Consider the following 15,519-nt stretch of genomic DNA (forward strand, 5'->3'; position numbering starts at 1 on the left):
ACACATGAAGGAGATTCAGACCCTCTACTCCCGTCAGAAGGAGGAGATAGAGGCTCTGTTCACCAAGCTGGGTAAACCACCTCCTTCGGCTGTCCTCTCCCCAGCTGTGGCCATGGCAGGGGGACGACGAAGGCCCAAGAGCAAGACTAGCAAATTGTCCCGAAGCAGTGGCCAGCCCAGCCCCCTGCACTTAGGTAACAGGTGTTTTGAATTGTCAGTCCAATTTTCTATCTATTGAGGGTCTGTCTGTGCACTGCTAAATGGTAATGAATATAAAATGGCTGCTATCTCGGAAAGTGTAAATGTGATGTGATTAGTTGTTTCTCTCCTCAACTCTCTGCTTGGTCTTGGTGTGTTTAGGAGCTCCAGTCTCAGGCCAAAGCCCCCAAGCCTCCCCTCCTAAGCAGACGACTCTCCCCACAGCTGGTGTCTCTGAATCAGGCAGCCAAACCTCCCTCCAGAACCTCAAATCCTCCCCCTCTTTGCCTAGCTTCAGCACCTCCACCATGGGTAAGTGGGCCCGGACAATGTCCTGTTGTCTAAGTTTTATAAATGACAAGTAATATTCATCAAACCTTGACATGATAACTCTTCAATTGAGAAGGCTAGCTTGATCGAGAAATTGGTGAGCCATATTCTGAGTTCTGTAGCCGTAGTTTGCCAGTTCAATCTGGCTTCATCCCTTGGTTGTGCCATATCAACCTAGTCATACAAAGTGCAGCGCAAATTGGCTAGCACTGTTCTGGTTTCAGGGAGGGAATGTCTACAAGAGTTCCTTTGTCATGTAGCACTCTTTCAACTTCTTGTGCCGGATCAGGCACCTATTAACTAAATGTGTTTTTTAGCCAGAGTTCTTGGTCCCAGCACTGTGAAAAAAAAGCTGCATTGCTTGGCTGGACTTCTGGAGGATGCTTTGACATTTAAGTAGGACTGCTACGATATTTTGACTAAGTATAGTCCATTGAGGATTGTCTAAGATTTAATTAACATTTAAGATGTGACTAAGGGCTCAAGTAGTATGTTGTTTTTGTATCTCATTTAGCACAATGTGCAAAACATTACAAAGAAAGTCACCATGAGTGGGGTGAGGGAGGGGAGATCTGCTTGTGAGGTAATTGTTAGGTTTTAGTTTTTGCCGGGCTGCGTAAGTGGAGCCGGCCTAGAAGAGTGAATGTCTCTTACTGAGTCTGTCCGTCTGTGACTGACTGACTACCCCTTGTAAAATAGCATAGTGGTTAGAGGCGCAGGCTACGGAAAAACAGGTCCTGCGTTCGACTCCTGTAGCAGTCAACACACATGATGCCTGAGGTTCAGAACAGACAAAAACTCAGCTAGCTGGAACTTTATGTAGCTACGTAATAGGAAGTCTGAAATAAAACAGTTCTGGTGGATGGAAGGATTTGTTCAGGAAAGACAAACACTTCCCTGCCAACACGTTTCTCTCGTCTTTTCACTTGACAAAAAAGTAAATATATCGTCACCTATATTGATAGATACTCAATGTCATTCACAAATGGCTAATTAGCTGTTAAAACGGCCAGTGGGAAAAGAGCTACCTTCTGTAGCTACGGGAAGCCTAAAATGAAACTGTTTACTGTAGTGATGGCCTAACGAGGCTTCATTAGCGTTATTTTAGCACCGGGATATTATGCTGGCAGCACTCAGATTTTCATTATCACAATAAAAGCCATCATTGACATTTAGAAGGCCATATAGTTAATCTAGTATGTAGAAAAAGGACAAGAACAACATTGGAACTGACATGAAACATAAAATGACAGACTAGATAACTATATCGCCTTATATAATTCAATGATGGCTTTTATGAAAAAGAAAATCTGAGTTAGAGCTGCTAGCATAATATCCTGCTGTTAGAATAACGGCCATCACTAGGTTACTGTTATATTGCAACTATTTCTGGTGGATTCTTTTGAATTATGTATTTGCATTTCTTCAGGATAGTCAAACACTTCGCTGGCTACACGATTCTCTCGTCTTTTCACTTGACGTAAAAGTCTGTTATCGTCATCTATATTGATACAGTATTGAATCAGTTTCATTCACGAATGGCAAATAAGCTGTTCAAACAGCCAGTGGCAAAGGCCATACAGTTAATAGATGCTATTTGTGGTGGAGGTAAACGTTATAAGAAACGTTACTAAGTTTAACACCATACGTAATGGCGTCTAGTGACTGCTGAAACGTGTAATTCCATGGCGTTGTGGTTAAAGACAGTGCCTCTCGTGGAAGATGTGAGTTCAAATCTATTGAGAGCGACGACATTTATTAATTATTTCTGTTAGATTACACGATTCTTTCGTCTTTTCACTTGATTAAATAGTTAGTTATCGTCACCTTTCTTGATTATTATTGTATCAATGTCATTCACAAATGAATGAAAGCAAGTATGTTGTTTTGCCATGAAAGAAAAAAAGATGTTCTTGTGAAATGAAATAGCTTTGGCAGACTCGCTAGCAATTGCTCAATTCTTATGACTATTCCGGTAAGTTAGTAGATCAATATGAATGTAATGATGACCCTTTCAAGATTTATAAATATGTTCCATACTGTCCCAGGATTTATATCACAAAATATTTTAAGAGTCTTGATTCTATCACAACCCTCTGAATCAGAATTTAGAAGGCTGCCAGGATTGCAAAACATCATTGATTCAAACCCAGGGAGATGGAGGGGCATTGGCCTGTGTCAGTTTAAACTATTCCACTGGGCTGCTAACCTGAATATTGTAGGCTTCTGGTATAACTGACTACCTGGTCAACAAAATAAGAGAAAACCCTCTCATAATGCATTTTGCCCGGGGTTAGAATAATGTAGGACTATTTAAATACTGGGGAGGCAGGGGAACGCTTTCAATGGGGAATCTGTATATGAAAGCTATGCTCTACAAACATCTCACTTATTTTCCCGGACCATGTAAGTGAAGCTGGCCATGAAGAGCAGATATCTGAGTGACTGACTATCCACTGTTCAACATCGTAGTGGTTATAGACGCAGTCTGCCACAAAGGAGAGACTGTGTTTTCCAGTACAGCCAGGGACAAAACTATTTAAGATTAGTTGAGGATGAACTAAAACTTCCCTGGCTACAAGCTTCAGTAGCTAAATATAGTATGCCAGAAGTGAAGCATTTTATGTTTCATTGAAAAAACTGCAACCAACATGTCTAACTTCATAAATCAAGTGTTGGACTCTATTGAAACACAGATCTCTCTCACCCAGGACCAGCAGTTCTGAGTGAGGGAAATGAAACATTTTTCTGTCTCCCAACTAGTCCACTTGATAGAACTTTGCAAAAGAAATGTAGCTATGTGAAATGTTATTGTTTATGTTCATTGACAAATGTATAGGTATAGATATTTTTCCCACCACCAATGTTCTTAGAGTTGTATACAGACAATTAGTCTTTTTTCTGTTCCTCTTTTGTCTATTTTAAGTTCAACTGTTTAAACAGAACAAGTCAATATAGTTACCTGAAACTAAATCATTCTGAAATTGAAAATGACTAATTAATGGTCATTGTTTTCATTACAGGCACTGTATACCTATTAGTTAGCCATCTAAATGTATGTTTTTTATTTGATGGGATTTTTACTTACTTTACTCAAAATGTGGTTGAGCCTTTGCCAATGTACTTCTTATGTAAAGATCTGGTATGGTTTAGCCAAAAGAAACAATACATTGCAGAGGATATGGTATCCGATGTTTAATAAATGATCTAATGATGATTGACTCCTCCTTTCAACTAATGTGTTGTGGTGTTCTTTATTTTAAGTTGTATTGCCTGTAGTCGGTACTACTACCTCCTTTTGGTGTCAGTTGAAATAGTACAGTTGTATACAGTAAGTTTGGGCACTCCTTGACAGATAAAAACATTTTGTGATTTTTTTTATTAAAACACAGTCTCTCTAGGACATTGGAAAAGAAACCCAATATTTTCAGCAAACATTAATGCAGTCGCTATTTATGTCATAAATTGAACAAAATTTTAAAAAAGAAATAATTATGACATGTGGAAACGTTTGGGCACACTAAGAATTCCAAAGTTTCTGATTCTTTTTACAAGGCCTCAGACCTCAATCAGCTCATTAGGCCTGAGACCTATTGACAACAATTGCCATTAGGACATGTCAACTGGTGCCAATTTCAAAACTTTACCAATACTCTGACTTTGTGCAAACACTCAGAAACCATGGGTTCCTCTAAGCAGCTGTGTAATACTGAAATTAATGTTATTAATGCCCACAATGTATGGGAAGGCTACAAGAAGATGGCAAAGCATTGCCAGCCTGCAGTTTCCGTAGTGTGAAATGTAATTAAGAGATGGCAGTTTAGGGGAACTGTGGAGGTCAAGGTGAGATCTGGAAGACCAAGAAAACCCTCAGAGAACTGCTCGTATGCTGGTCAGAAAAGCAAATCAGAACCTCGATTTGACTGCAGGAAGTTTTAGCAGACTCAGGAGTGGTGGTTCACTGTTCCACTTTGCAGTGATGATTGCACCAACAAGACCTTCATGTAAGAGTCAGAAAACCTTACTTACGTCCTCATTACATGGATCTATCATGCTTTGGGGTTGTGTTTGAGCCAATACAAATAAGAAATTGCATGGGTGGAGGAAAGAATGGATTCCACTAAATACCAGCAACTTCTGGAAGTGAACACACCGTCTGTAAAAAAGCTGAAGCTGAAAAGAGGATGGTTTCTACAAAAGGATTATGATCCTAAACATAACTCAATCCTGCGTAAACAACTTCAAGAGGCTCAAGCTGAAGGTTTTGGAATGGCCATGAGTCCCCTGACTTAAACATTACTAAAAATCTGTGGGTAGATCTTAAGAGCTGTGCATGCAAAATGGCCCAGAAATATTGCACAACTAGAAGACTTTTGCAAGGAAGAATGGGGAATAAATCCCAAATACAAGAATTGAAAGATTTTTGTCTGACTACAAAAAGCGTGTGTGTAAGCCCAAACTTTTGCACATACCACAATTTTGGTTAAGTTTTTACATAAATAGTGACTATGCATTAATGTTTGCTGAAATTTCTTTCCATGCCCAAGAGAGCCAGTCTTTACATATTTTCAATAAAAAAATCACATTGTTTGTCAAGAGGTGCCCAAACTTTTGCATACCACACCACTTTATTTGCTTGTTTGTCTGATGCTAACCCTGATGCAGTAACCCAAAATTGCAGCAAAAAAATAAATAAATGAAATGAAATTAAAATAATAATGGAATCAAGGCATTAGATAGTGGAATTCAGGAACAAAATGTATTTCCAGATTTAACACATCTGTGTCTTCCAGGAATCACTGGGACCAGTTCAGACAGCGGAGCGAACCCCAGTCAGTCCCAGCTATCAGGCCCTAATGTAGCCCCGGCCTTAACACAGAGCCGCAAGGGCACATTCACAGATGACCTGCACCTGCTGGTTGACAACTGGGCCCGAGATGCCATCATCCTTTCCCAGGGCAAAAAAGGACCCAAGGGGCCAGCCCAGGGACCTGGACACGATGTAAGGCTGCTCCATCTTAAGACTTGTGCATTTACATCTACAACTTAATTCTGCGTTTCCACTTCTGTTTTACTTGGCAATGTGTGCCCTCTTACTTTATTCATTGTGGTTTTGATCCCACATTGTTTACTTACGTACCTGAACTGAGCAGTATCTTCGCCTTGTTTTGCTCTTCCTCTCCTACAGATCCCTCTACACATCCCTCCACAAGCTAACATGGGCAGGAAGTTCTCAGCCCCTGGCCACCTCTGTCCTACCCTACCTATCACCACTGCAACAGCCCTGACAGGCGCTCATCTACCCATCACCACCAACCCCTCCATCCCCCTATGCCAGCGTCAGGGCTCTTTGGCTGCGCCTTCCCAGGGTTTTGGCTATGGAACAGCCCCCTACAGTGCCCCCCAGTGGCCAGGAAGTGCAGGTTCCTGTCAGGTGGGTCTCCTGGCACCCACCCAGCCCCTGGCGCAGTACCAGCCCCAGGTGCCCTCCTCAACCTCAGCTCCCCTTCAACAGGCCTTTCACATGGGAGCCACCCAGAAACCTGTCAGCAACCCCGGAGGTCCCAACCTGAGGCCTACGTAGCCCAACCTGCTGCCCTGGACCTGGGTTAGTCAGGCTGGGCTGATGGGGACTGAGGGAGATTGGAGGAGAGCCATAGGAAAACCACTAGCACTCTCTGATGTTTTGTTTGGCTGGCTGGCTGGTTGGTGTGGTGGAAGAAAAAATATGAAGTGAGATCAGAGAGGAGACTGTGGTTAAGTCTGTTCAGACCGAGCAAGACATCTGTCTGTTGGAGTGAGGGAGAGTGCAATACATACCCATAGCACACTAATCACACCTTTACCCATACCAGGGCCCATTTCTGTCTGCCAGTGGCTGTGGAATCAATCTGTGATTGACATTTGGGCTGGTCCAAAAAAAGCCATGGACCAAGGGTCACCAACTACAAAGAAGATATTTGTTGAAAGCACCATTGTGAGATCATTCCCTTGAAGTAGAGGGTAAGGAAGGGGAAACTTCTTGACTGTACCTGGCCTTAAGTGTAGTTGTGCTCACAGGTGGAGAGAAACCCTGCGAACACACATGCCTCCAATCTCTGGTTGAGATTCAGGGGTGTTTTATAGTAAGATGTCTTGGTGAGCTATATTAATTGTGGGTAACATGTTTGTAAAAGTATGAAGAAAGAAGAGGGCAAGTAAAGATGTAGAAGATAGAAGTGGTAGAATTATAAGAAAGGTAAATGAAAGTCTGTCAGAGGGTTATAGTGGGTAGCCAATACAGTAAGATGCAATAATAGCAACGTGAGTAATGGAGTGAGCAGTGGCCTTACCGAAGTATTTCACCGTTTTACAACTTGTTGTCAGATGGTTCTGCACACTGAAGTAGTCTATGGGCCAAGAGAAACTAATACATGGTTCAGTTTTTTTAAACAGCCCAGAAGTTGTTAAATAGTGAACTTCTCCTTTAAACCCCCAAAATATCTTTGTATACCGATACATTTGGTAAGGATTCCATGGTTATATTTTACGCTCATACCCTCTGAGCTGGTCCGATGTGATGTTGTGACTGGCTGTGTTTGAGACCATCTTATGTTAATGTGAGTATGGACCCTTTTGTAGATGGTGTTTATCAATTCGTACTTCACCTTTTGTGTCCATGTTTTGGATTTAGCCTGACGTGAATAACCATGAGTGATTTGGGTTTACACCTTAGTGATTGGTTAGACTCATTGACTGAAACCTGTCAGTGGTCTGTTTTGGGCTTTAGCTACTGTGATCTTTAGTGTGCTTTTGGTTTGAGACCATAGCTGTATTGTCAGTTGTCTCTCACCTCACCTAGTGAACTGCAGTCAGACTCTGACCAGAGTTATGGCCCTCTGCACAGTTCTGGTTAGAAAGGTTTTACATTCCAGAGGCATATGGATGCTATCAATGGATACTACTGGTATATTATCTAGAGATTGAACAGTGCATGATAGCCTCTTACTATTACAACTTCTCAAATGTCTCAACCTTATTTCCTATTGTTTTCAAATCATGACATTGTCAGGGTTACTCTTTGTGTTCATTTGTGTATATTTAAATAAAAAAGCTAAATAGATTTTCTTTATGGACTTGTATTCAGCCATCAGATTTTGATGTTGTTTCACTGTAATTATTATAAAAGGTTGTTAAACAACGTGTAGTTAAAGGAATATAAAAGTGCAATTGCAGGGTTACTATTGTACTCAGTAACACAAGGGAGTAGTCCTTTGCTTTTTCTGCTCTTATACAACAACCTGTCCTTTTCTGTTTTACTGTGTATATATTTATAAAGTAAAAGGGTTGCATATGAAATAATTATTCACATACTGCTCCATCACAATAGAGTACTAGTCTTGCTATAACCCACTCCCACAGTATACACTGACTGCCCTGTAAACGTATGTAACTCTTTAGTGCCTTGCATCCTCACTAAGAGAAATTCCACCATGTTAACTGAGCCCCGCTGTTCTGACGGACTTAAGTCCAGTGACTGAAAGATAGATTAACTACGGACCTGTGAGGTCCATCAGAAACGGTTTCAGAAACGTAAATGTGTAATGTGGAGGTTATAACAAATGGACTAGAAGTCTGTGTCCAGAGAGACAAGTGATGTTCTTACACACGACTGATTAATAGACAGCAGGGCACACTGGGTTTGCATTAAAAATCTAGAGTCATCAGCAGAACAGCGTTTCTTTTTGTGTGTAAGCTGTATATCCTATACTGGTTATGGAATACGGTGGGCGATTTGGGGAGTTCCTGAATGAACCAATCAGAAAAGTGTTGCACAGCAGCACTTGTTTTACGTAGAGGAGAAAACTAAACATATTTCTCCCCATTGGCACTATTCCTTGCTCCTTTGCCACCTCACATGATAAGTGCCATTCCCCTCACTACAGCTACCACCTCACCTACCCTTGCCTGGATTGAACAACTTCTAAATTCTCTAGAGAATATTAAGTTACTGCAATGCAGAATATGCAATGTTTCAAGTTTTATAGGGAGTGATGGGAAATGGATATGTTCACATACCGAGGGTTGTTACTGACTTGACGAAGTGTTTTGATATTGGGAAACCCTAGATCCTACTTTTTTCTTTGTTCGTTATTCTTTGCCTTGCTCTGAGTCCACAGTGCCGATGTTGGTTTGCCATTCACAGCTGTCACAGGCAAATGTTTCAGTTAGTCTTACAATATCTGCATTTCTGGAAGTTTGCATGTTAACCGATTTTAGAACTTAGACTTACCTAGAACACAACCCACCAATCCACTGTACAGCCCATGGTAATTTATCATATTAACAGTAAGTAGTTATTTATCCTCAAGTAGTTGGAAGATTCTCTTGGCACATTCTCTCATCACTTAAAATTACTAAAATAAGTTATTTCATGTTGTTTTCTTGGATTTCTGTCTGTTTTCTCTGGCTATTCTATAGTTTTGTGTGTTTTTTCACATTGTACAAAATGTAAAAAATAAAAAATAAACTGAAATCAAAGTGATAAGATTTGTCATCTATTACATACAATAGGCAGACCAAGTGGAGGCTCAGTTCTGCTAAAAAGGTTGGTGTGCCTAAAGTGCTGGATCAGCTGGAGAGGATATACATGATTTAAGTCTAATTTCAGAAAGGGAAACACCTTTTTATTTTTAAACAAGACTAACAGTTACTAACAACAATATAACAAACAGTTTTAGCAGAAACAAGATACCCAGATATTAAACGTACAAATTATAATAAATAAAATATTTGTGTTGATAAAATGGCTTTTAGCTGAGTTCATCAGCTGTTAAGTTGCCAGCTTGCGTTTCTTCATGTACTGTCCTTGTCTATAGGGACTTGAGGCCTCACCTGTGACAAGAAAATAAATTATATTTATAACACCTACAAAATGTACCATTAATGTTTTCCAAAAGTTAGTTAAATGGAAGGTACTTTGATTAGACAAACCAGATATTTTAGTGCAGACCCAACTAACACCTGCACACCCAGTAGCTCTCTAGGGGAAGGATAATGATGTCCATTGTTTTGAAGCAATTCATTCATTACCCAGTCCAGTCTCAGCTGCCCTGTCAGATGTCCCGTGAGCCTGGTGCTGGTTGGGGTTTTGGGGTCTGAACTGAGATTGATGACTTCGGCCATGAGGTAGGGGTTCGTGGGGTCTAACAGGAAGTCTCTGAGGTGTCTTACTGCGGGTCAGCATCTGGTGACTCCCCCCTGGCGTGTTGGGTCGTAGCAAGGATGATGTCGAACCACCTGCGTCCAACTCTTCAATGCCATCTAGAGTAAAGTCCCAGAGCTCTGGGTCATCTGGGGAGGGAGAGAATGAGGACCAGTTATTGTTCGGAGGATATATGATAGCTACGGTATATCATCACTATGGGGATTTGAATAGCCCCAAGTACAACTGTTACTACAAGCAGCCACAGTGGCCTGTACAGTATACTATATCAGGAACATGAACAATGTTAAATAATTTGGCTTTCTGGTCATTACATGAATAGCACTATTCTAAGTCATTCAGTGAAAAGCTGTGGGAACCTGCTCGGACCAAACAACTGGTAAAATAGAGCTAAAGTTATGAAATAAATACAATTCTGTCTTTGCATTACTTGTCTGTTAGTGTCCTTTAATATGTTTATTTTTTTTATCCTAGATGTCTACAGCGACAGATTTTATTCTGTCTTTGTAGGTATGAATTGTGCTATATAAACTTGCTTGCTTTGTGGTGTTCCTGTCAATTTAAGCATTAACCTTCAGGGTTAAAGCATATTGCCAATACACCACATATAAGTGCTGCATACAGGCACTTGGTTTTGCAATAGGATATGGGGATGTACTGATATGCTGAATATCAACATAGAAGCAAAGGTAGGTAGATTTTCTCAACACCAGCACACATCCATGTGAAAAAGTAAGGACACCCCCATGAAAGTTATATTTTACATATTTGCGGCTAGCATTTCATCAGGATTAGAAACGTGGTCTGGTTTGGTCTTAACCCTAAATATGAGTGTGTGGTAACAGATCACACCAAGATCAAAATACTAGGCCCTCAGAAGAAAGATTATTGATGCTAATGAGTCTGGGAGGCGCTGTAAAGCCATTTCCAAGCAATTCTAAGGGCATTATTCCACTGTCTGACAGATATAGATAATTCCAGACCACTGGCAATCTACATAGAATGTCTTTGGGATAGAATGTCTTTGGGATCATTTTGGCTGTCCCAACAGCTGCCCCGAAAGATGCTCAATTAAGTCTCTAAACACCAGGGCCTCTCTTGTCACAATCCATGTGAACGTGCATGAGTCAACTTTCAGAAAGAGACTGTACAACCTTGGCCTACATGAGAGGTCAGGAAGAAATGTCTTCTGCTGGGAAAAAAAGATTATCAAGACATGACTGACAACAACTGGGTGAAGATCAAAACTATGTGCTCTGGACAGATGAGTCAAAAGTGGCGTTGTTTGGCCACAATGCGAAACATCATGCATATGAACCAACCGTAAAGCATTGAGGCGGTGGCTTTATGGTTTGGGGCTACATCTGGGCCTGTCCTACTTGCCATCATTGAATCAATCATGAATTTCATATTGTAGCCGAGAATTGTTTAGGAGACGATGTGAGGCCATCTGTCCAAAAACTGAAGCTCAAACCAAAACTGATCTTACAAGACAATGACCCAAATCACACAAGCAAAGCTACAATAAAACGGCTCAAAAAGAAGAAATGGAGGCTTATGGAATGGCCCAGTCAAAGCGTAGATCTCAATCCTAAGGAAATTCTGTGGGGGTGACTGAGGGCCATATATGCCCTTTCAGGAGACTATATATTTTGCAGTAAATAATCTGAAATATTTGTTGAATAGCTCCAGTCTGGGACTACTTGAACCCCTGTTAGTTTCCAATAGGCTCTGTGTACCAGCGTAGTAACGAACTTCCGCTTTTGTCTAGAAGTCTGGTTTCCGGTTTACTTACTAATACTCATCCGCTTTAGTAAACACCAAAACTCACAACAAGATGAGTGATGCTGTTGTACGGGAAAAAAAGAAACTAGCTTAGCCGATAGCCGGCTGGCACACCACAGTAAACTACTTACCCTCGTAGTTGTGCAGATAACTCGATACGTAGAGTTTGAATCCCTTGTTCCGCTTGCTTGTTGGAGCAGGGAACCAGGCATCAACAATTCGATGGACATCACTAATGCTTATTTTAGGCAGGTCTTGGACATCTACTAAAAACTGAAATTTTGGGCGACGCGGGTGATCGCCTTAAGAAAACCGGAAACTGATATGCCGACATCTGGCTAAAGCAGAACTTTGTCCATACGCTTGTGCACAGAGCCTATAGCGGCCACATACTCGTCCCTGCTGCAGGATTCTGTGTCCACTAAGGGTGCTCCAGGCCACGGAGGTTCTCTGTCCCTGGTCAGGGGTGTTAAACCTACCTGGAAGATGTACACTCATTCACAAAGAGCATGGCAACACTAGTATGATACAAACACAAACATTCATAGTCCTTCTCAATAATTTCTAATAATAGAGTTACGAGACGCTAACACATACTGTACATGCTCTTCTGTATTATCACACAACCTTCACATTTCACGCTAACACAAACGTTATGGTCATCTAAAAATACTTCCACATTTTCCCACTCACCATGAGCTCCACCGGGTCCCTGTTCTATGTCTGGGCCTGCTGCCTTGAACTGGGGTAGAGGATTTCCCTTCTCCTGCTGCAGCTTTTTCGCCTCCATCTCCTGTCTGAACTTCTGCTGCAGCTGCTGCTGCTTGAGCTTCCTCAGCTGCTTAGGGTCTGTGTGGGTGTCAGAGACAGACAGGTCCTCTGCATCTGAAACAGACCTACAGGAAGGGGGATGTGAAAGAGGGATAGACAGGTGGAGTAAAGACAAGGGGGAAAGAGAAGAAATTAGAGACAATTAAGTTAAACAAATCTGAAATAAAACTAGAAAGTTAAGTCTGAGTTGATCATCAGGCCGTTGCTTACCTGACAAGGCTACAGTGCTTGATCTCACTGTCTAGTTGAGCTGAGGGCACTACAGGTACAGACGCAGCATAAGGGGTGTGTGAGAGAGAGGTCTTTGCCTCCCCTTCTCCATCCCCAAGCCCCCCTGTGGGGTTCTGAGGGGGTTTCTGGGCCCTGGGCTGCTCCAGGGGTGCCCTCCCTGCCACGTCACACCGGGCCAGGCTAGAGAACCGAGCCTTCTCCACTGACGGCTCACTGTCAGAACGCTTAGTCTGGGCCAGGTCCAGAGGGGGTACAGGCTGGGGAAACAGACGACAGTCAACACCTGAGACTAAGGATGGTTGGATGTCAGAGATGGCTGAGGAGGAACAGTAATTGACCTGTTTAGGGATCTTGTTGATGGCTATGAGATACTCTTTGTTCATGATGCAGTTCCCAAGGGCATTTCCAAAACATCTGAAAGGACAAGGGAATAATATCATGACTACAACAAACTGACTCTTGAATAGGATAATAGTTGAATAGTACATGAATTGTATAAAGCAGGGGGTAGGCAACTCAGCTGTGTTCCCATTTTGTTTGTACACCACAAGTTGACCAGAACTAAACCCAAAAATACACTGTTTTTGAAAAGAACAATTCCATACCTTATATTGCACTGAGACCTGATTATAGTTTATTTGTGGGAATACTTGGAAACAGAATTCCTAAATGTAACTAATTTGTTGCTGAATTCCTTTTTATTAACTTAAACAAATCACTTGCAGGCAAGATTCAGCCTGCGAGCCACCTTTTGATGACCCCTGGTGTACTGCATCTCTCGTACTTGAGTGCTCTCTTTAGTCCATCAGTGACTGCCTCCTTCCTGGCCTTCTCCAGTGACAGGGCCTTGGACTTTTGTCCCTCGCTCACCCCATAGCCCACATCTTCATGGAATGATCCATCCTATGGACGAGAGGTACACCAAACACACACAGTGAAATAACTTACAGTATTATAATGAAAAGCATAAGCTGAGGGGCTCGTCCAAAACATTTCTGTAGATGTGCTGAGTACACTATATAAAGAGTTGTATTGTCTATACGATCCCAGCATTCTAATGAGTGAACATAATAACAAACCTTCAGCAACACAGTGCCTTCTTACAGCTTCTTTAAGGATTCATAAAGAATCCTTAGTTGCTGCGTCAAATTGTAGACAAAGAAATGCATGGTATATTTAACGATTGATTCTTAAGGAATATATTGTAGCTTATAAAATACCTGAGATTAGTTCAAATATCGTACCTTATTGGAACCCATAATACATGCTTGTCTAATTACAGTCTTAGTAAAACAATGCAAATGTATGCAAAAGTTGTGTAGATTTAAAAATGGTTGAAAATCTTAATATCACATGGCCGACCTTCAGCTGGACTTTCACGAAGGCACTGACTCCAACATAGAACTTCCCATTGATGAGGTCTACAAAGTCTGTGAGAAGACAACCTGTCACTGGGATTGGAGTGGGCTTAAAATGACACATTAATTTAATGTACCTAGAGCGGCTACATAAATAATAAAAGTTAAACTAACAATACTGAAGACACCAAAGTGTGAAAATATACTTATTTAATAGTTCCATTCTAGCGGAGCTTTCCTACCGACATTCTGTTGGGAGATCGAGTGGGACCAGCCATTGTATCCAAACATCTCATTGGCCAGGCTGATCACACGGTGACCCTCGATGTAACACACCTGCAAAAATTACAACATTATCGGTTGTTTCAAGCGGGTGTTTTAGTAGATGAAGGGAAACCATTAGTGTAGTTATAGTTAGCTCTCTTAGGTGGATTAGAATGCATTTAAATGTAGTTTCAACCAAAAGCTCATGTGTGTCTTGGTCATACTTTCTGGCCCCCTCCCGCCATCCTGGAGCTTATGTACTCAGGTCCCAGCTTCTGTCGCAGAGCATCCTGGACAGCCTGGTACTCCTCAGCAGTATAGTTATACTAAAAAAAAAAGCAGTGATCTACATGACTTGTAATCATTTTAATGGATAAAGTACTACACTTTATGGTTATATTCAAAAGGAAATTGCTGATTATGGGTTGCGCATTCACTTTTCTATTCTGTAACGTCATTGTAGACCGTACGTGAGGATTTAGAGTAACTTCATATATAGCTACCATACCTGCCCGAATCGCACGTTAGATGCTGTGCTTCTTTTCTCTTCTTCGGTGTCATGGTGCATATTTGCACGTTCTCCGAGTTATCAACCGTGTGCGATGCTGCAAGACAGTTCAGTGGTATTCCTGTCCAAGTCTTGTATTGTTCATGTTAACTATCTCACAACGAAGTATGCATAGCTGCTACTCGATAACAAACTAGAGTGCGGCGGTTTTAACTGTAGTTGTAACTGGTTGTATAGTTACAATGTAGCAAGCTAATAATCGCTGTGTGTGATCAACTGCTATGACTAAACGTGGATAGTTAACTAGCTAGCTGGTTAAAACTGTAGTTACTATCTAAACAGATGTTTTTATATGCATAACCTATGGATTTTGAGCAAGCTCAAACGTATAATTATTCCGTATATTACCTTGTAATTTACAGCACGTATGGCTAGTGAATATGCATTCAGCAAGCTCCAAGATATGATTTGTATTTCCCGCTAGCTCTGGGACTTGAATCGTTAACATAGAAATAGCTAGAGGACTGTATATCAGTGGAATTGTAACGACTTTGCCAGCATGGAAGGTACCATTTGGACCCAATTGACGTTGAAGTGCTATATTCACTTTTGATTGGGAGGTATCCATAAACATTGTTAGAAGTCCCACTTTTTGACCGCAATGGCGGATGCCCTCAATGGCAACGCCAATGCAATAACTCTAGATCTAATTATCTCTATGGTAATAGTTTGAGGGAGTGGTCTATTCGATGTTTAGTGACGCCATTCGTTGTTTCGGGTTCAAAAGTATGGAGCTCGATAAGACTAAA

The 15,519-nt window shown here is 41.4% G+C and overlaps 2 protein-coding genes across 8 annotated transcripts in view; one reads left to right on the forward strand and one right to left on the reverse strand.

Moving 5' to 3' along the window:
- LOC105022160 (serine/threonine-protein kinase WNK1-like) overlaps positions 1–8,970 on the forward strand; it is a 44,479-nt gene extending 35,509 nt beyond the window's left edge. For all 6 annotated transcript variants that reach the window (XM_010890350.5, XM_020040292.3, XM_020040291.3 and 3 more), the window contains 4 exons: positions 1–194; positions 361–510; positions 5,322–5,530; positions 5,717–8,970. In XM_010890350.5, the coding sequence (XP_010888652.2) occupies positions 1–194; positions 361–510; positions 5,322–5,530; positions 5,717–6,112 (949 nt within the window). In that variant the 3' untranslated portion in view covers positions 6,113–8,970. The remainder of the gene's footprint in view (positions 195–360; positions 511–5,321; positions 5,531–5,716) is intronic.
- A 233-nt stretch (positions 8,971–9,203) lies between these two features.
- On the reverse strand, positions 9,204–15,220 carry rad52 (RAD52 homolog, DNA repair protein). 2 transcript variants are annotated; one of them, XM_020056755.2, is made up of 11 exons: positions 15,119–15,220; positions 14,711–14,807; positions 14,427–14,528; positions 14,181–14,274; positions 13,943–14,010; positions 13,329–13,483; positions 12,919–12,994; positions 12,560–12,837; positions 12,212–12,414; positions 9,601–9,861; positions 9,204–9,402 (listed from the first exon to the last, which is right to left on the reverse strand). In XM_020056755.2, the coding sequence occupies exons 2-11, from the start codon at positions 14,768–14,770 to the stop codon at positions 9,341–9,343; spliced, it is 1,359 nt and encodes a 452-aa protein (XP_019912314.1). In that variant the 5' UTR covers positions 14,771–14,807; positions 15,119–15,220; the 3' UTR covers positions 9,204–9,340. The 2 variants fall into 2 exon arrangements, with proteins under 2 accessions (XP_019912314.1, XP_010888657.1); XM_010890355.3 differs by having other exon boundaries at positions 9,205–9,402; positions 13,365–13,483; positions 14,711–15,210.
- Between the last annotated feature and the right edge of the window lie 299 nt (positions 15,221–15,519).

Source organism: Esox lucius, chromosome 19, assembly GCF_011004845.1.
Source record: "Esox lucius isolate fEsoLuc1 chromosome 19, fEsoLuc1.pri, whole genome shotgun sequence".
NCBI lineage: Eukaryota > Metazoa > Chordata > Actinopteri > Esociformes > Esocidae > Esox > Esox lucius.